This window comes from Tauraco erythrolophus, chromosome 8, assembly GCF_009769465.1.
Source record: "Tauraco erythrolophus isolate bTauEry1 chromosome 8, bTauEry1.pri, whole genome shotgun sequence".
In the NCBI taxonomy this organism is placed as follows: Eukaryota; Metazoa; Chordata; class Aves; order Musophagiformes; family Musophagidae; genus Tauraco; species Tauraco erythrolophus.
This window is the reverse complement of record NC_141472.1, coordinates 43,593,851-43,614,146: the sequence shown is the minus strand read 5'-3', so window position 1 is coordinate 43,614,146 and position 20,296 is coordinate 43,593,851. Positions and strand designations below refer to the sequence as shown.

The following is a 20,296-nucleotide window of genomic DNA, read 5'->3' as shown; positions in this document are numbered from 1 at the left end:
CCGCAAACGCGCGCTAAAGCTGCACTTAAATGTTTCCAGCTGAACTTTAAAGACTCACATGGTAGAACAGACACACTTAAACAACAAAGCAGCACCCTCGTGAAAAACAGATTACACTTGTTGGCCAAGCAAATTATCATGATGTTAAACCCAAAGGTCTCGCCTCTCTCTATAGCCTATGCCATGAAAGCAGTTTTGAATCACAGAATGGTTTGGGTTGGGAGGGACCTTCAAGACCATCTCGTTCCAATCCCCCTGCCATGGACAGGGACACCTTCCACTACACCAGGTTGCTCAAAGCCCCATCCAGCCTGACCTTGAACACTTCCAGGGATGGGGCAGCCACAGCTTCTCTGGGCATTAAACACTTCTACATGGGCTGCTCTGCTAAGCCCATAAAACACACATTAAAGTGTAAAATAGAGTGAAACAGAGTCGAGACAAACTCAGTCTTGGATGGAGCAAGTGTCCCTGGTGTGGTCTGGCCTGCAGCTGTGCAAGAGGCAAAGCGTGATTTGTCCCTCTGCTTAGCACAAACGGAGTCCCTGGGACACGGAAAGGACGGGTGAGTCTGAAAAGCCATTGCCATCCAGCTTCTCGCTGAAAATCTTCAGTCTAATCTTGGGCTTTTCTTCAGGAGCGATCCTCATCAAGCCTCCCTACAGCGTCAGGAAGCACCTTGCTGGGAGATCAAAGCCCAAACGCCGCATACGCATTGCTGATGGTTAGAGCAGCTCCAAGGAAAACTGAGGGCAACTGAGTAAGCCCCTGCCCCAGCCTCCCAGCGTGCTCGCTTTGCAGTGGGGGGCTCAAGAGCTGGCGTCACTGGGAAAGAGCCTTCGGCTCTGCAAAGCCACCAAATGGCCAAACTCAAATCCAAAACGGCCAGGAGCGCCCTTGGGAAAATAGGGAGATCGTTGTGAGCATTTTGGCATGACTATCCTGGTTTCACAAGCACGGGAGAGGTGGGAAGAGCGTGCTCCAGTGGGGACCAGAGCATCTCCACATGAGCACCTGCTGGCATCCCACCGGCTCCCCGGCTCTCCGCGTGCAGGACCAGAAACCATTCTGTCACGAAGACGCTCAAGTTCCTTGAACAATGTGACTACTGCGGGCACTCACCACGAATGCCTTACCGGGCACCCTCTTATCAAGGGCCCACCAAAAGCAGTCCTGGCAGGGTGCAGCCTGTGGGCACACAGCTCTGCTGTGGCATACAGCCCTCCCGGGACACGTACGCTTCCGTGCAGGAGCCACACGCTCTTCAGGAGGGAACCAGATGAAACGCTGTGAAAAGGTCTGCCTCTTCTCCAAAGAGGAAACCAGAATCTGGCTGAGTTTCAGGAACCTACTGGCACTGTAAGGATCAAAGGCAGCAGCTGCCCGCCGATGTAATTTGATTTTGGAAGCGTACGCTGGGCCTGATCCAACTCCTGCTCAAAGCCAACCCGAGGAACCCTCTCCTTGACGTGCACCACAGGCTCCTTAGAAACACTCGTCCCTACGTTATTATCCCAAACCATCTTCATCCTACTATAGCAAGGGAGATGACATTTCTATTCGACCAACTGCAAACTCTGCCAGTACTCTCCCCTCCCCACAAAACAGTGAAGAGTCCACATAGCAGAAGAAAACAGTAGTTTCATCTCAACTTGGAACTCTAAACAATCATGTCTCTCTTGTACCCACTTAGTCGATTTAACCAAAATCACACAAAAATCACCAAAATCACACCAATGGTGCATAGGATCGCTCAACAATAAAAGCCAGGAGGACTGCTTTCTGGGAAACCTCACGGAAACCGTTCCGTAGGAATAAGAAAAGCTGATAGAAACAACTACGAGCCGTTTACAGCTGACTAATGAAATTCCAGAGCAACCCCAAGCGACACAGCCCCGGCAGGGAGCTGCTGATCCCAGGATGCGAGCGGCCCTGGCTGGCTGGGATACAGCAGCTGATAGCAAGGGGAAAAGCAACAACAACCTGCGGCTTTCGGTGGCTGCTCGCAGATATTTCACACCATCATCAGATGAGTCAGTGCCGGGAACGTGTGCGTGTCGAGAGACAGCGAGCTGACTTTCACGAAATGGTTATCATTTATCCTGGAAGATTAAAGAGAAGGAAGCTGCAGATGAAGCCTACAGCCTGAAGATTGGCCAAAGTCCAAGACGAACGCTGAAATCAAATCCCACCACATAAACCCATATGTTGCCATTTATATTTGAATAAATTTCCAAGGTCTGTCATTTGAAAGCATGGCTGGGACTAAGAAAGGCTGATCTTTCTTTTATTAGCATTATTCTGTGTAAGAAGCAAGATTAAACGGGTTACCACAGCTATAAAAAACCTCTGTCTCTACTTAGGCTGCGAAAAAAAATTTTAGGTTGCATTAAGCCCACGTCATTCTAGGAGAACAATGTGGCTTTATGGAAAACCACCCACGAAGGGTCCTTTCTCTGGAAAGCTTCGATGGGTGCTAACCAAGTAAACCCATCACAGAACTGTTGCAGAGGTGCAATGCAATCCTATAAGGAAGCAAAAGGATCCGTTAGGAAAAATGTAGTGACGATGACATCCATATCCATCTGGCAACGCTCTCAGGCCATACAGTTCACATCCAGACCACCCAAGAGCAAAGTTCAACTATGACCATAAGATGCTCCAGAAAGGCGACCCGGGCAGACAGCAAAAGCCAACAAGGGCGTTTTGGGAAAAATGAAGATGTTTTCATGTGCAGTGTCAGGCAGAAAGCGAAAATCCAGGCTGCTTGAAGCACATCCATCATCCTCCCACCTCAGACAGTTATCTCACGACACGAAGCACCACCTCATTTCGCTGGAGAACGGAGCTCGTAACTAAACCTCACCACAAGCAAATAGAGCGTGTTCCATGCGGAGATGGCAGCAGTACTTGAGGCTCTGGAGCTGTGCCTCGTGCCAGACCGCTATCTCCCCCACATCTGGAGGACGGATGCTCCGAAGGCTGAGATGCAGAGCCCCATCCAGACACAGCAACCGCCTCGAGGCCAGTGTCGGGGTCTCAGCAGAGAGAACCACAGCTCTGAGCTTGTAGGAAAGACATTCGTGAGTTCTCCGACTCCCAAAACCTCCCTGTGCCAGGAAGCAGGTCGTGCCTGGTGGTCCCAAACTCCACACAGAAAACGAAATCATTTTGGCTGCATTTACACTCGAGGTGAGTATGGTCTGGCATGGCAAAGGCAGCTGACAGTGACCTCAGGGCAGGAAAATGATTCTCCAAAGGATCAAATTAAAGCACCTTAGGAAAGGCTTTGCAATACAGGATGTTTTCTGTCAGCGCACACGTTAACATGACCATCTAACCATGTGTTGCCCAAAGTTTGTTCTAAGCTTCTCCCTCCTCCTTCCATAACTTTTTGAGTTCCGTAAGAGCGAGCAGCGGTAGCACAACTCCGCAGCGAACACGCACCGTGCAGATGAACGCAGCCCATACGGGATGTGGTGTTATAAACAGCCTGATGTATATGCAACCCAAAAATTCTTGGGACCCTTTGTGAACCTCTTTCTCCTGTCTGTGCTCCTTTGTCCAGCGCCACAATGCTGGCTTTCTCTCCCCCACAACAGCCCACTGTGAGCAGCAGATCCCACCACCGGCGAGCGGCACTCCACAGGAGCACTCTGTTTGGACTGACCATGCTGACATTTTTGCAGTTTGCTGAAGAACAAGAAACCAGTTTTCCCATAAGTTACTGGTTAAGTAAACAGTTATTCAATACTTACTAGGTTAAAACACCTTTTACTTCTCTAGCAGCAGGGTTAAGGCCCTCTCAAAACACTGCTGTGGTGCAAAAGACAACAAACACATTTACGTTTTCCAGCACGCGCAAACAGTTTCTTCCAGTCCTGAGTTATCATCAAGGCCCGCAAGAATAAATTCAGACCTGCTGTTTTCAGGGCTGCCGTTCATTATTCAAACAGAAAAACCTGGCTCTCAATTAAGCACTGTGAAAATCGAGGGCTGAACAATATTGTCTCTCTTCGCCGGAGTGCAAACTCAGATGTTTCGGAGCAGCAAACACATAAGTCAATTAAACTGATGCTAAAACAAGAGGGAGCGCCGGCGTGCCAGACCCTGCTCCTCTCTCATCCCCCGCTCTCCAAGTTTGGCCAGTTCTTCTCTCCCCAGCACATGGGGGAGTTCAGATGCTGGAACAACCACCAGACGATGAGCTTCCCAAAAGTTTTCTGGGTTAGCTGAATTCCGTTTTTATTTTTTTCGTGTTTCTTCCCATCTTGGAGCAAAACAAGGGTTGAAAGGTATGGTTCATCTTAGGAAAAACACCTCAATTTGGTTTTTATTTTTAAACACTAAAATTATTTCCTATACAGAGAAGCGCGCAAGCACACACTCACCTTACCAAATTCAATTATCCTGCTATATACTCGTATAATAAGCAATTCAACTGCTTTGCTGGACAAGAGCCAAAGTCAGGAAGCGTTCCCTGCAGAGAGCCAGGATTATTTCTGGCTGGCTTTCTGTCTCATTACTGATCCCAGTCAATTCTTTTGCCTCCTTGGTTTGGATCTGGTTTAAAACTACTATTGTGCTTATTAAAAAAAAAAAAAAAAAAAAGAGAGAAAAAAGAGTGGTAGAGTCCTTTGGTCTTTTCCCAGAAATATTTAGCTGCTATTAAAGTAAATTCTCCTACGTTTCAAATGGAGTTTAGCAATGTAAGATTGTGCTCCTTCAAATGTTAGTTCCGAGTGCTGTGAAGTACATTCCAAAACCGTCACTTCAGCTGAGGAAATTAATATTTGCAAAAAAAAAACCCCAAAACGTCTTTGCAACTGTTTTCCTGATGCAATCACATTAGCACTGTTGGGTTCTGATTTTTTTTCCAACGTATCTGCAAACTTGCTGAAGCTCTTTGCTTAGTGGCTGCTCCGCTTTCAGTAAGTGAAAAACACAAAAACCGTGTAAACAAAACAGCTAAACTAGAAACGCCGCAAAAATTTTCAATTTTGAAGCAAGGCCATAAGCGAGCTGGAAAACAGCTTTCCGCACTCATGTGCTATTTCTGTTTGGGGATGTTCTCCCTGGATTTCACACCCTTGCTCACAGTTTGCACGTCCTCACTTAGGTTTGGTAACGCTGCGATAGCTGAGACCAAACGTGCAGGCTCCGAGCTGGGGAAGGGGTTTATTTTGGGTGGTGGCACCATGGGAGGTCTCAAAGCTTCTCCCCAGGGACACCTCACAACGCTGCCCGAGCTCCGTGTGCAATCAGGCTAATCCAGGTATTTCTGAGGATATATGGTGCAGTAAAAACTTTGCCTCCAGCCTCTCGCAGCGATGTTGTCTACAAGCAAAGAGAAAAGGGCCGAGAGACTCTGGCTCAGGTTGTGAGCAAAAGCTTCTTAAAACTAATCCAAGAGTCAAAGTGTGTCTATACATATACATGGACATATGTATATCGATATGGATATATAACGGGCAAAGCGTTATGTAATTTTTCTCGGAACACACAGCCATAAGAAAGCTCATGGTGAAGCAGACCTAACCCAGAGCACAGCTCGGAGCTGGTCCCAAGCAGTCCAAGCCATGGTCCCCATCACAGCAGCACCCAATAACATCGTTATCAGGTTCCCATCCACGCTGGCTTCAGGCTCCCTGGGAAGGGGCTCCAAGAAAGAGCCAGTCCCAGTTAAATGGCGCACTGGTCTTCAGAACACAACAGAGGTCAGCCGGGAGAGCAGAAACTCCTTTACGAGCTGAGCTTCCAAGAGGAACACACACAAAGCAAGGTGGGGTTTCAGCACTCAGATCAGAAAAGAGAGAAAAACACACCCTGAGGTGAAAACTGCTCCTGTACCCGAGGGGTGGCTTTGCCGAGGCGCACGTGTGATCGCACGGGCAGACACCGCGCCGCTGCCGTCCAGCCCACGGGGAGTCAAGTGGTCAAGGCCAGGTTGGATGGGGCTTTGAGCAACCTGGTGTAGTGGAGGGTGTCCCTGCCCATGGCAGGGGGGTTGGAACTAGATGGTCTTTGAGGCCCCTTCCAACCCAAACCAGTCTGTTATCCCTCACCTGCCCTGCGGATAGGGACAGCCAGTGACCAGCCACTCGCTATGCAACTGCTGAAGGGAAGTCGGGTCACACACATCCGCAGAGTTCAGTGCACTGAAATTTCCCTCTTCAGTATTTTGCTACGTTTAAAACTTATTTTCCCCCAATTCAAAACAGCAGCCACCTGGAAAGCGGAATTTTCCCACGCACAGCTTCTCACCTCCTGGGCCGAGACCTGGCCAGGTTCACTTAACCCAAATTACAGCTGCCGTCTCGGATGGGAGGTGCTCGGGTTTTCAGCCTGCTGAAGACACCTTTATCTCACCAGAGAAATCTTGACACGACAACAGCAGGTTTGGTTATCCTCATATTCTTTTCCCCAGCTCTGTAAAACCTTCCTCATCTTCCAACCAGTATCAACTGCAGCAAAGCGTTTCCCACACAATTTGCTCTCGGCTTACGAGTATGTTAGAAGTATCCAGTCGATGGCAGTGAAGATTAAAAGATCTTCTCCATCTGTAGAATCTCATCAACACAAAAACATCCTTCCTTGACAAGCCAGCAGTTAACGAAAGCATTTTGATTATGGCAAGATGTCATCATCTTTGGGGTCCTGAGCGAGTCACCACCGCATGGCTATGTCTATGCGAAGCCCCGTGTTGGCTCTCACCTTTTCTGATGGCCACAGGCAGATCCACCAAGCCCCCGACACGCCTGAGCCCCGGTGCCATGTGCCTTTGTAAATTCAAACCAGCACTTCCAGGAAACAGCAAGGGGAGCCAGCAATGAACTAACAGTAAACCAAAGTTTTATTATGGGCAGTAAAAGATGGCAGCTTAATTCTCTGTATACCCACACATGCAATCACACGATTAAAACGAATTTTAACTGCTCTGAATAAGCATTAGGAAAATGTATCTTGTTTTCCAACAGTGCCCTCAGCCTGCTCCAATTTAAATGGGGCACAAGCTTCTAGCATCTGGTCTGTGACCCTTGGAGCTCCCCCAAAGCTGTCTCGCAGCTAACTCTGCTCTCCTTTTCATCCCCTGCCATTCTGCTGAAGTGCATTTGCTCCTCCTGCAACACAAATCCCAGGCAACTCAGATAAAACCTTGTAGCCAGTTCTCACAAATCCATGGAAACAAGCACAAAGGGCTGGGAACGTGGCTAAGGAAGCCCACTGGCAAGCGGGTAAACCCAGGGGTTGTGGTCGTGCCACGCCAAGGCTGCCATATCCCATATGCCATTCCAGCAGCGTTTGCCTTTGGTGGGAGGTGCTGGGAATAAGAGGTGGCTGCAAACAGAACTGGCAACAGGCCAGAAAGTATCAAAAAGACAAGGGAATGGCCAAACAGCCCAGCTACTCCAGTGGGTTACCTGCGGCACAGCAACTCCAAACCCTTTCCCATAAACACAGCAGAATTCGGTCAAGCATCACTCAGAAAAAGGAAGTTTTCCAGCTGCAGAGCGCGGGTGGCCGGAGCACAGCTGGAGCCCCTCGCTGTAGGTAAAGGCAAAGCCCAAACCCTGCTCCCGCCGACAGGGCTGAGCGACGGTCTCCAGCACCACCCCGACCACCTCCCGCTGCTTCTGCTCCAGGACCTTTCAGAAGGTGTTTGAGGCCGATGACCCCGAGAGCAGCTGCAGCCACACCAAAGCGTCTGCTGGCCTTCCTGGCTAACAGAGATCCTCGGAACCAAGATCTGCCCGTCCTGCAAGTACCACCTTAGTGAGCAGCTGAGCCTGATCTTGATGTAGGGGTTGAGCAGCACTTGGACTTCAAAAGTGATGAGAGTTATGAAAGTAACGTCTCCGAAAAGAGAAACATGGGATGGTGTAAAAATCCACTTTGCTCAGGAACAAGCAGGGATGAGGTCTTCGCAGTTTAATTTGAACTTTCTTTCCCATTTAGCCCAGAGTGAGACCTCCTGAAAACGGAGGAGCTGAATTTAGGCTGGAAACTGGGGACGATTCACCCAACGTCTGTCTGGCCTGGAATCACAGAATGGTTTGGGTTGGAAGCGACCTCAAAGACCATCTGGTTCCAACCTCCCTGCCATAGGCAGGGACACCCTCCACTACACCAGGTTGCTCAAAGAAGGAAGGAACAACCAAACCCAGAAGTGTGGGTACATTTGGGGTGTTTCCCTCTCGGAGAGCTGGAAGATGCCGTTCTGTCAATGCTGGATAGTTCCCAAAACATAGAGCAGGCTGCAGAAAGCAGACACCTGCACCACGAGTGACTGACCGAAACCATCCCCTGCGTGTACTCAACACGCAAACTCCTTCAACGTTACAGAGAACACACAGGAGAAATACAAAGATGGATGAGAAAGCAATACCAATGTCTCCCTTAAAGTTCCTGATTTATTCCGTACAATGCCGACAAGGATTTCACTGTAACCGCTTCCTGCCTTTCAGTAAACAGCTCTGCCACTCACCGGACTGCAACAGGGGGCTTGTGCTTCCTACTGCTGGCATGACTGCCTGAAGTCTGGTTTCCTCAACTCTCATGAACGTTGCATAAATCATCTGGGGAGGGACTTTTTACAAGAGTGTCCACTGATAGGACAAGGGGAAATGGGTTTAAGTTGAAGGAGAACAGATTTAGATTAGATCTTAGGAAGAAATTCTTCAGTACGAGGGTGGTGAGACTTGGGAATAAATTGCCCAGAGAAGTTGTGGATGCCCCCTCCCTGGAGGTGTTCAAGGCCAGGCTGGACGGAGCCTTGAGTAGCCTGGTCTAGTTGAGAGGCGTCCCTGCCCGTGACAGGGAGGTTGGATTAGATGATCTCTAAGGTCCCTTCCAGCCTACGCCATTCTATGATTCTATGATCTGCCTTTCCATCCATCCATCCATCCATCCATCCATCCATCCATCCATCCATCCCAAACTACTCCATCCCTCTCCTGCTCTCCATTCCCCATTAGTAACAACTGTTCTGCATTTTCTTTTCCTGTTGAGTTCTGCTTTATTCGATTCCATCTCAAGCTCCCAGTTTGTTGTAAACTTCTTGGGTGGCTTTGATTTATCCTCATGTTTCTGTGTTCAGAAGTGACCTGCTCAACTTGGTCTTGATCCTGGACGGAAAAGTGAGCACTGGGCTACGGTCTGTAACACACAGAGCTGAGCCCCCACGAAGAGAAACAACCTGCACACAGGAATCGATTATTTCAGGTGAAGTAACTGGACAAGAATAATTTTCAAGAGACAGCTTAACAAACCAAACCATCCTCCATTTGAATATCCTGACCTTACTCAGAAAAAGATTGGCCTGCAAAATAATTTTCAAATGAAAAGTCATTTTCAAAAAAGATTCTTGACAAGATTCAGATCTACTGTGGTTTTCCAGCTCAGTCAGACCCTGAGAACAAAATTCTGTTCTCGTTTACATCAGAGCAAAGCTCAAAGCCTAATGAAATATTTGATGTTCACCCTGATGTAAATGAGAGCAGAATTTGGTCCAAAATATCCTGTTTTCCCTACTGACTTTATTATAGGGTGAGTGTTAGGCAGGAGTTCAGGTTTCTTTTGAAGTTACTTTATGGCAAGGAGATAGAGTGGCAGAGATCTAGTTCAACAAGTCTAATCTGTCCTAAATATGCACATGTGTCTGATGAAAGAACCACAGAGAAGCTGTGGCAGCCCTGCAACGCATAGTTACAGAAGCCACACAAATATTATTGAGCTTACAGTAATTTAAATTGGAAGTATACTGCTAGAAATCTAACCCCGGGTACTTTGCATGTCAGCAAGTCAGAGATTTTTAATATACCAGCTGAATGAGTTATAAACACGAAGACTTGAAACCATTACTGACAAATTGCCCAGGAGGAAACTGGAAAACAGCACAGGGCAAGAAATAAGCAGCGTAATGGGATAAAGAGAAGAACAGCCAAAAGCAGAACTGAGAAAAGTACAACCCCCTCCTTGAATCCCTGCTTCACCTGCAACATCCAACAGCTCCACTAGAGCAAACAACTTCATCGAACGCAACCAGGAATGGAGTAAATAAATAATGGCAGACACACGGAATGTGTTACACAGGAGTTTTCGAATGTCAGCAGGAGAAAAAAGAGATCACAGAGCACTTGGAAGGAAGTGAAGGAGCCAAACGTCAACTAAAGATGTCAGGAAGGTGAGAGAGCAAACGGGAGTTGACACGTCCCTCCCTGTGACATGCAAAGGGCCTGTTCAAGGAGCTCTACGGACCCTCCCCACCAGTGGGACTTGGGCTGTGGTCATTCGCCCAACTTATCTGTAATCCCTCACACTGTCCTCCCCAACAAGTCATGTTTCTTCCACAGTACAGCAGTAACAAGCCAGAGGAATTTAAGCCTGGGATAACATGTACTCTGCATGTTTACGGTGCTTCTCCTACTTGAAGCACTTATCTCCTATTGCCTGACTGTTCTTCCCGACAATTTCATCCACGTTTGCTTCTCCGATTCCTTCAGTTCACAAAGGTGCAAACAAGGACAAAGATAGTGGCAGTTTTCCCACGGCTACAGGTGGATAAATGAAAGAACCAGACTACAACTTCCAGTTCTGTGCCTGGGGGCTGCAGACCTTTCCCCAGCTTGTGGCAGAACGTCTTATAGAATCATAGAATGGTTAGGGCTGGAAGGGACCTTCAAAGGTCATCTAGTCCAACCCCCCTGCAAGGAACAGGGATATCTCCAACTAGATCAGGTTGCTCAGGGCCTCGTCCAATCTGGCCTTGAACGTCTCCAGGGATGGAGCATGCACCACCTCTCTGGGCAACCTGTTCCAGTGTTCTACAACTCTCATGGTAAAAAATTTTTTCCTAATATCCAACCTGAACCTACCTCCCTCTATTTTAAAACCATTACCCCTTGTCCTATCACAACTGGCCCTCCTGAACAGCCTCTCCCCATCTTTCTTGTAGGCCCCCTTGAGGTACTGGAAGACCGCTATCAGGTCACCCCGGAGCCTCCTCTTCTCCAGGCTGAACAGCCCCAACTCTTTCAGCCTGTCCTCATAGGAAAGGTGCTCCAGCCCTCTTATCATCTTCGTGGCCTCCCCTGGACCCTCTCCAACTGGTCCATGTCCTTCTTATGTTGGGGGCTCCAGAACTGGACGCAATACAATTTAATATTATACAATATTATTACAATACAATACAATATTATTCCCATATTCTGACCACCCCTTCCACTGGCGTAAGCCAGGAGCAAAGCCTTCCCAAGCTCACACTGCACTCCCAACTCGACTCCCCCTTGGCAGCCGGGAAGCCTCCGCAGCAGCCGTGCCGTTCCCGTTGCCTCGCTCCTCAGGCAGCTCTACACACACAGCACAGCTCACACCCAGGACACGTCTGGTCTTGCAAAGCTGAGGTTCCTACAACAGGCCCACGCTGGAGATTACTTCAAACCTTTCTGCTCTGGCTCCGCGGAACAACGAGCACCTCGGGAATACAGCTCTGGTGCAGCTCCACGACATGCAAATATTTACAGTGGGTGTAAATCCGAGATGGGTATCTCCCCACCAGAAGTAATTCCCCCAAGACAAAAAGTAAAAACAAAATTAACAACTGGGCTTGTTGATCATCTGCATTAACCCACTTACAGCAACCGTGGCGTTGAGGAAAAACATGATACAAGTTTATACACAGTCCAGTTGGGACTCACCAAGTCTAACAATTTTTGAGCTGGTGAGTCTAGATTTCATTTTTAATTTGGTAATAAATCCACACATATATCCAATATTCAAAATAAACTGGAACAGCAGCTTCCTAGGACTCGATTCCCACACTAGTGCTCCTGTATCTTCACACAACGTTCTCAAATCCCATTAACCACTGTATGCAAACATACACATGAATGACATGTTTTGTCCCACTTGAGCCTATCGGAATACCTGTGTTAGTTCCAGCAGTCAGTGTTCCATCACAGAGACCTGATTTTGTAATTTCTTCACAAATAAAATCCCTACTGATAGTACCAGCAGGAGTTTTGCATTTCAAAGGCTTGTGTAAATGGCTCTGGAAATGGGAGATCTAACACACCACTCCTGGTTGTTTCATCTAAGCACATCCAGAAGTGTTCAGAGACAGAAGAACTGCAGTAAAGCTCTCAACATCTCCCATTAGTTTTCCACTTCATGGACACAGCTTGACTCACCAAAAGGTAAAGGGAGCAATTCACAGTCTGGATTCATCTTGTTGGGATTACGGCTCTTTTACACAAAAGTGCACAAAAACGATGGCATCAACACCACTGTCTGATTCTTTGCACTTGACTTACGGAAAATCTGCAGTTTATGGAAAATCCTTACTCTAGGAAATTTAGCTGAATGAGAAATCTCTAGCCAATGCCATGCAAGAGAACCTAGTGCACCTAATCCTAACAAAGCAGAGTAACGTACCTCCTTAAAGTTATCGAACGCAGATAAGATGATTTCATGCCCTCCTCTGACGAGGCAAACGGCTGCTAAAAGTTCCAAGACAAGGGCCTTTGTCCTGCGAAGAAAAGAAACGGTGACAGTCAGTGACCACCACATCATGAACCCCCTTCCTTCCACCTGCTTGCAAAAGGGATGTGGAGACACTGGGAGAGGCAGTTTGCATCCCGGGTAGTTTTCATCTCTTGAAACCAGTAAACCTGCAAGATGCCTAACACCGAGCATCATCTGGTCCAGGGCATTTTGACTTTCCCAGGACCATGCAGTTTTCCCCCATTTTAACACTCCTCAAAACATGCAAAAATTTACATCACAGATTATACTTGTGGAAATCCGAGCAAACCAAAGGCAGTTGCATAAATCCGGCAGAGAAGGACCGAGTCACCCTTCCGCAGCTCGTACTCCCGGAGAGCTTCCCTGCCTGCACCCGGAGCGGCGGCAGCCTCGCACCGCCGGCATCACCGCACGCAACACAGCCCACCTCCTCTGAGCCCACTTTTTAATCAATGTGCTTATAATTTAGATCTGTATTTTTTTTTTCTGATACAAATCTGAATTATTTTCCATGATAATTTGTATTATTCAGAGCCACAACCAAAGATGTGGTTCACTGCAGGATGCCTTAGCAGGACTTTCCCCTCTTGAATCAGAAATCCAGGCAATTGATTGACAGCAGTGCTAACACAGGCATATTAATGAGAGAAGACAAATGATTACTGAAAAAAAAGCATGCAATAGACTCAGCGTAACTCCAGCATAAATAATCCCCAGAACTTCCTTACAGGCTTCACACAAGGCAAAAGCACCAACCGGACTTTATGGTCAGATGAGCTCTGAGCAGATATTAACATCATGCAGACACATGTGAAATTAGTCTCATGCTAAAGCACTGACTCAAACCAGATGTTACAGAAAAGAAATACCTTTTGGCTTTCAAAGTGTCAAGGTTATCTTTGGAAACCAGATAAAATGTTCACTTTCCTAGGAAATTTTAAATGTATCATTTGCAATTCTTACTCATCATTTTTTTTTTCCCTGCCACAAGAAGAAAACCCAAGCTCTTTTCAGAAAGGATCAAGAGGTTCTCATCATGGATCTTCAGTAACACCCCCTCCAAGGGCTGTGAGCCGTGCGTGCGGGGAGAGGGGAGGGCGATCTCCGTGAGCCCAGGGGCATGCCGGGGTCTCCGACGCTGCCCAGAGCACTCACCCACCAGCTGCCCACACATCTGGGGCTGGGATGGGGAGAGGACAGTTACAGCTGTGTCGGTGGCATCTGTCTGGGCACAGCCAGAGGAGACAGAGTCCCTACAGTCGCCTGGCCTGCCCGCTCCGGCAGCACTGAGCCCAGCAGCGCCCACGGTCTGCGCATGGGATCAGCTCTGCAGCATCTCTCAGAGCTGCTGCTTCCCTTTCTGCACATCTCAGCCAACCTTAAGCACTCCAAGCTCTGGTTTCTTCAAAAATTATGATGGGGCTAAACCGAAAAGAAATCAGGTTTTGAACAGCATTAACATCGAGTTTTGTCTTCGGATTATTTTAGCCACGTTTGAAAGCAATTTTTTTTTTTTTAATAAACAGAAATCTAAATAACCCACTTCTTTCAAAACTGACAATGTAAGATCTCTCTTGATCACCTGATTTCCAGGCACAGGAGACCAAAAATGATAAAAACAATAAACTTCCCATATCCTTCCCATTTATCCCGTGCCTGGGCTTGCTGACTTAGGGCTAAATAAACGCAAGGAAGGAAGTACCTACTTCCATCAGGGCAAGATTTCAAGCAGTGCACTGTAAGGCAAGCAGAGAGCCTATGTAAAGGCTATATATACACACATACATAGTGCTGTTTAGTTTTTTCTCATCCCCTGGTTTCACCTTCCCTTGCAAACATCAGTACATCACATTTGGTTTCGTTGAGACATGCAGGAGGTCCGGAGCTCCAGGCTTTGCTGGAAGTGGCTGCCACTGCAACACTATTGCTGTGGCTGAACAGCAACCCGACAGAGAGCAAGAAGGGAACCCTCTCTCAAAGAAATTCAAACCTAAGGACCCCTCAGACAACATCTAGTAAAGAAGATTTTCCTTCTCTTCAGGAAAATCCCACGCTAAGCTGCTCGTTATCAGCAGGGTGTACTTTGCACTGCAACAGAGCTGCAGTGCTTAAGCAGCAAATTTTTAGCTGAAGAGTCAGTGGCTCCTGAAACCAACAGAATGAGGTGGCCATTGCTCATCTATTTTGCACCATAATACAGATTTAATCTGATTCAGAATGAAGTCTGAGTTTTGCCACAGGTTTGTGCAGAAAAATACCCCTGAAAGTCTCTTTCCATGTACTCTTTACTTACCTACTTCTTAAACTCTCTAAAACCACGTGCAGCCTACCTGGGATTCTTGTTGTTCAAACTTAGTGCAATTTCATTAACGGCATGTGGATGTGACATGACCATGTTGAATCCATACTGAAAAGAGAAGAGGAAAACATTGTCTCAGTTTTGAGACTGAAATGATTATTTTTGAAATCCAACAAATTACCTATCTCTGACCAGATCTGGCAGCAGTCTCTGGCAACGCTGGAAGTCAAACAAAATATTGTCCAGTTTACCAAGGCAGCCAGCACATTTCCATCCACCACCGTGCCTAACTTCTCTGCCACTAGCAGTGGAAGGACTCGGTTTGGTCATGTTAGTCAACAAAATGGGGTCCAAGAGCTGCTCCTACACCACTGCCAACCCCTCTGCTCGTCATTTCCTCCCTCCAACGCCTTTTCAATTCTGACAGTCAAAAGTGCCACTTACTCCCTAAAGAGGAACCTGCAATTCAGTGCCAAAATCACCCCTTTTCCAGCACGCATGCTGCCACAGAGTGACTGCAGCATGCAGTTACTGCACCAGTACTGCTGGCTTTGCCCTCCAAAAATGAAAAAAGGAATTGTTTTGGAAAATACCGGACTGGTTATTAGCACAGGATTGTTGTTTGCATCCTTCCCATCAGAGGTACGGCATCCTGTAAATCCCAGGGAGTTAGTATCCCCGAGGGCAGAGTTCACATATGCATTAGAAACACCTCGTACGACCACACAAGACGTAATGAAGGTGTTCACCTATATTATAGCCTTTCTCTGAAATACGTGACTTTTAGCTGTCACTTTTTTAGCAAAAAATCCCAAGTCTCTGAGGCTATCTGGGCATGTCCTATGACCACAGCATCCCACTGATGAGCAAAGAAACTCATGGAAACAGGATTAGCTTTGGTCTGGTTTCTTCTTTGACTTGCAGTTATCGCAACTGCCTCGTGACGACCATGTACCAAGAGCCAAAGCTTGGATTTTCCATCAGCCTATAGCTCTTCTGAAAAATTCTCCTATTTCCTAAGCCTTAGTACGGAATTTTGAGACAAACTGTAACTTCAGTTGTGCAGCTGCATGTCTAATAAGTTAAAGCCAGTTGTGTCCATCACTGCAAAGAGGAACCAGTTTGATATGCACATGCTCTTATCTACACATGTACTAAATCATCCGTGTGGGTACACAAGGACTATGTTACATCGCTTCCCAAGTTCACAAGGACTATTTTACACTGCCTGAGTAAGAATTCAAACCTTCACCTCAGTTTTACCTTCACAATTCACCCCTAACCTTTTCCTCCCCGCTCCCAACAGAATATTTACATGGTCGAAAAGAACAAAAAGGGAAATACCTGGTAATTCATTATGGCCCGTAAACACATGATGCAGACGTGAACGTCATCTTTTTTACTCACTAATCTGGAATTTTTTAGTGTTCTTCGGCTTGGCAAGGTGTTATACCTGCAAACAAAAACAGCTCTCATCAATCACAAGACTAGCTTTAGGTGGCAAGACTAAAGGAATGGAAACATCCCTCCACTGGGGGAAAAGGCAGACATCCTTCCGTCCTGCAGAGCAGATGACCATCGGACAACACACAGGCAAATAAAGCAGAAAAAAAGCCACGGGCTGTTCACACTGGCAGCAAAGGAAGTTCCAGATGCCCAGGATGCCACCAGCTGCAGCGTGACCCAGCCAAAGCCAGGTACCTCCAGCTCTCATGGCATGCAGTGGGATAAAGAACGACCCACCCGCAAGAGAAGTTTGGCTGCCCCATCCCTGGAAGTGTTCAAGGCCAGGTTGGATGGGGCTTTGAGCAACCTGGTGTAGTGGAGGGTGTCCCTGCCCATGGCAGGGGGGTTGGAACTGGATGATCTTCGAGGTCCCTTCCAACCCTAGCCATTCTATGATTCTATGATTCATTCTAAGAGGAGGAATTCCGTATTTTTTTCCATGCACTTTACTTCGCACGAGCAACAGCCCAGACTTTTAATGGAAATGAACATTCACAGGCATCAGCAAATGTATTAATTCCTGCTGCATTTCATTTAAGAATGGTGCTTCTCTTCTATTCTGCAGCTGAGCTTTCTGAAAGCCTTCCAAATTATTTGAGGAAAATACAGCCCCTAGGAACTCTCCTCAGAACAGAGGCATTAATTATTTTAATGGTAACCCCTAAGTGGTAAATCAATCTTGAATTCAATTAAACGAGTACATGGAATAAACACAAAGGGAAATCTTTAAATCTGTCATTTCTATGGCATAGTAAATGAAAACCACATTTCGGCTCTTCCTGAGATACTGCTTATTTTCTTTAAGAAAAAAACATGCTTCGTGCGCTGAGCACAGGAAATTGGAGACAAGGAGACGGGCTGCCATATGATATACATGTATGGCACTGGAACATACATGTATGGCACTGGCACAGGTTGCCCAGAGAAGCTGTGGCTGCCCCATCCCTGGAAGTGTTCAAGGCCAGGTTGGATGGGGCTTTGAGCAACCTGGTGTAGTGGAGGGTGTCCCTGCCCATGGCAGGGGGGTTGGAACTGGATGGTCTTTGAGGTCCCTTCCAACCCAAACCATTCTATGATTCCACGATTCTATGTCCTTACACACGTGAAATCGAGTGAGCAACGAGAAGATTATGATTATGGCCAAGAAACTCTTTTGACAGTGATCCACTAAGTGCTGCCATCGGCCAATGGTGTCCGCGGTGCCGCCGCACTGCCCTGGCGAGCGCCGGGACCAGCACGCGGTGCAGGACAAGCCCCTTCCAAGCATGGGGGGTCCGTGCCAGGGACACGGAGGGGCTGTGCAACACTGCGCACGCTGCCCCGAGCAGCCCCAGCCAGCGGCACCGCGGGCGATGCTGGCATCGAAGGCAAAGGGTGGTGTTTGAGGTTGGAAAAACACATTATTTATCCTGCTCCCCCAATTTACACCGTAAAAATAGCTGGGAGAAAAGGTCCAGGCAGGTTCTCCATGAATCACAGGGCTGCAGCATCCAGAGATTTGCTCCTGATTTACACCTATGTGGGTGACAGCAGAGACCAGAAGGGCATCGGCTCAGAGGTAACGGCACAGAGATCCTTTTGCGTTTCCAACTATGACACTCAGGTCTGAAAATGGGGGAAGGAAGAATAAAAATCTGCTGATAGGAGGAGAGAAAGAAAAATAGTGGGATGCATGTGCAAATTCTGACATTTGTTACGCAAAGAGCAACTCCACCAGGGAGGAAAGAGAAATTCATAGGTGAAGCTTCACTGGTGGAGTAAACACAACTCCAGTAAAAACAAGGCTTCTTCGGAAAACCACAGCTGGCCTCACGCCTGCCAGTGCCGCCTTCGCAGCCTGGAGAACATGCAGGAGAAGGCTTTTCTTCCCTTTGCTTCGGGAAAACAACTGCAGAGGGGAAAGCTGCTGGATTACAGCATCCTGAGCTCCCACTCCAGTCCCTAACCAGGAGCTAAACGAATCGGTGCTGGTACCCAGCAATGGCTCAAAGCACAGCTGCAAACACACGCCGAGGCAGGGCGAGGTGGGCTGGGGAGCGGAGAGCTTCCAGGCAACTATCCCAACACTCCAAGAAAGTATGAGTGGCATGGAGGGAGTCAATAGGGAATGAATGATCTGTCATCATGTCTCGTAACACAGGAACTATGTGGCACCACATGTAATTACGAGGTGACAGGATCAAAGCAAACCTGGTAATTTTCGAGGCACTCCTCCACACAGTGCTCCGGAGAGCTGGAGCTCTTCAACACAACTTCTCCGGAGCCCAGAGCCTGGCACAGGCTCCAAAAGCATTTACACCGATTTGCAGAGGTAAAAATCCATCAAGAACCATCAGACACGAGATACAATCCTTAGATCAGGATGCTTAAATCTACAGACTGCTGGAAGCAGGAGCACGTACCAGCAGGAACATCACCGGGTACCTGCTTTGCTCGTGCTGAGCAAGTGCTCTGAGCTTCCCCAGCTCTAAACCTCTGCTCCTGGGCAACGTCAGAGAGGGCATGAGCTACAGCTTCGGTGTTGGCACGCTTCAGTTTTCCTCTTTCTTTCCTCTGCATGTTTTGAGTGCCCTTGGGGGTTGCCCTGTTTATGGCCAATGCTACTGTGCAAGTTACTTGCCTAATCCATACTACTCGTTTTGTTTAAAAAAAGAGATGCAGCTTTTAAAATCAGCAATTAATGCTATTAATAAGAATAGAAAAGATTAACAATAAATACATGAACAAGTAAGAACAGATATTTTATTCTAACTCACTAGCTCACTCTCTGACCCAAAGAACACACTTGCACATTTTCTCATTGTAGATGTACAAAACAGAAGGAACAACCCAGCTGGTGCGAGCGCACCGTGCGCCGGGCAGTGCCCACAGCCCAGCAGTGCCCACAGCAGTGCCCACAGCCCAGCGGTGCCCACCGCAGTGCCCACAGCCCAGCGGTGCCCACCGCAGTGCCCTGGCTGTGCCCGCCTGCAGGAGCCTTCCCCGCTCCGCAGCTCCAGCGCGGGATGAGAGTGGAACATGCCACGCGCTCCGGAGCGCGGTGCAAAACCACCCTGCCCACGGAGAGCCGGCGACTCGCGGGCTTCACCAATTCCTTCCCTTTGCTTTCGTTTTTCCAGGAGTGTCAAGACAAAAGAAACCCCAAAATTCAAAGAATTTAGTCGAACTGCTGGGATTTTTCTTCCCCCGTACATATGAATGCATAAATCAGCTCAGGGCACTCCAGACGATTTCAGGTTTGCGGGAAACATGACCTAGTTCTGCCTGGGAACGGCGAGCGGTGAAAGCAGGGGAGGTGGGTTCTGGGGAGCAGACCCCGAGGAGGGGCACGGGCTGTGCCCCGCAGCACCAGGACAGGATCAGGCTGCTCCCGCGCTGCGGCACCGGCCTGGCCGGCCCCAAGTCACCACGAGCTCTTTGGATGGGACCTGCACTGCACCACGTGCCTGGGCTCCGGGACACTTTGGCTGCTCCTGGTGGGAACAGGGGCGGGCAGGGAGCTCCAGCCGGGGCTGTCCTGCCTGCGTCCCCGCGGATGGGCTCACTGCCCACGTGCACACCCCGCACTCGAGGACTCATCCATCTTCCAAACCTCCTGTCCTGAGACCAAATAGGAGCAGTGCCACCTTTAACCGGGCATCCTACATGAAGTCTGAACTGGGAAGTGTGGAAGCACTGCCAGTGTTGTTGGAGAACGTGTAACCACGCTGCCCTAGCGTATTTCCATACATTCATTTAACTCAGTATGAAAAACACTGCGATAAAAGGATTTAAAAGTCATTTCTAGTCATACAGAGACCATGCCCACAACGATTTATCTCGGGTTTAAACTACTAAAAGCTGCATACATTATTTTCCTTTAAATTTTAAATAACCAGAGTAATTAGATCTTCATCATGCCACTGATAGAAGAAAAAAAAAAGCCTTTCTCAGTGCCTGGTGTATTGACTCCTTAAATTTCAGAGCACT

General features: G+C 48.0%; 1 protein-coding gene across 5 annotated transcripts in view; it reads right to left on the bottom strand.

Annotated features, from left to right (window-relative positions):
- Positions 1 to 20,296, bottom strand: part of FMNL2 (formin like 2) — a 148,913-nt gene that overhangs the window by 25,842 nt on the left and 102,775 nt on the right. For all 5 annotated transcript variants that reach the window (XM_086615400.1, XM_086615401.1, XM_086615398.1 and 2 more), the window contains exons 7-9: positions 16,166 to 16,274; positions 14,853 to 14,929; positions 12,433 to 12,526 (exon numbers count right to left, since the gene is read on the bottom strand). In XM_086615400.1, the coding sequence (XP_086471526.1) occupies positions 12,433 to 12,526; positions 14,853 to 14,929; positions 16,166 to 16,274 (280 nt within the window). The remainder of the gene's footprint in view (positions 1 to 12,432; positions 12,527 to 14,852; positions 14,930 to 16,165; positions 16,275 to 20,296) is intronic.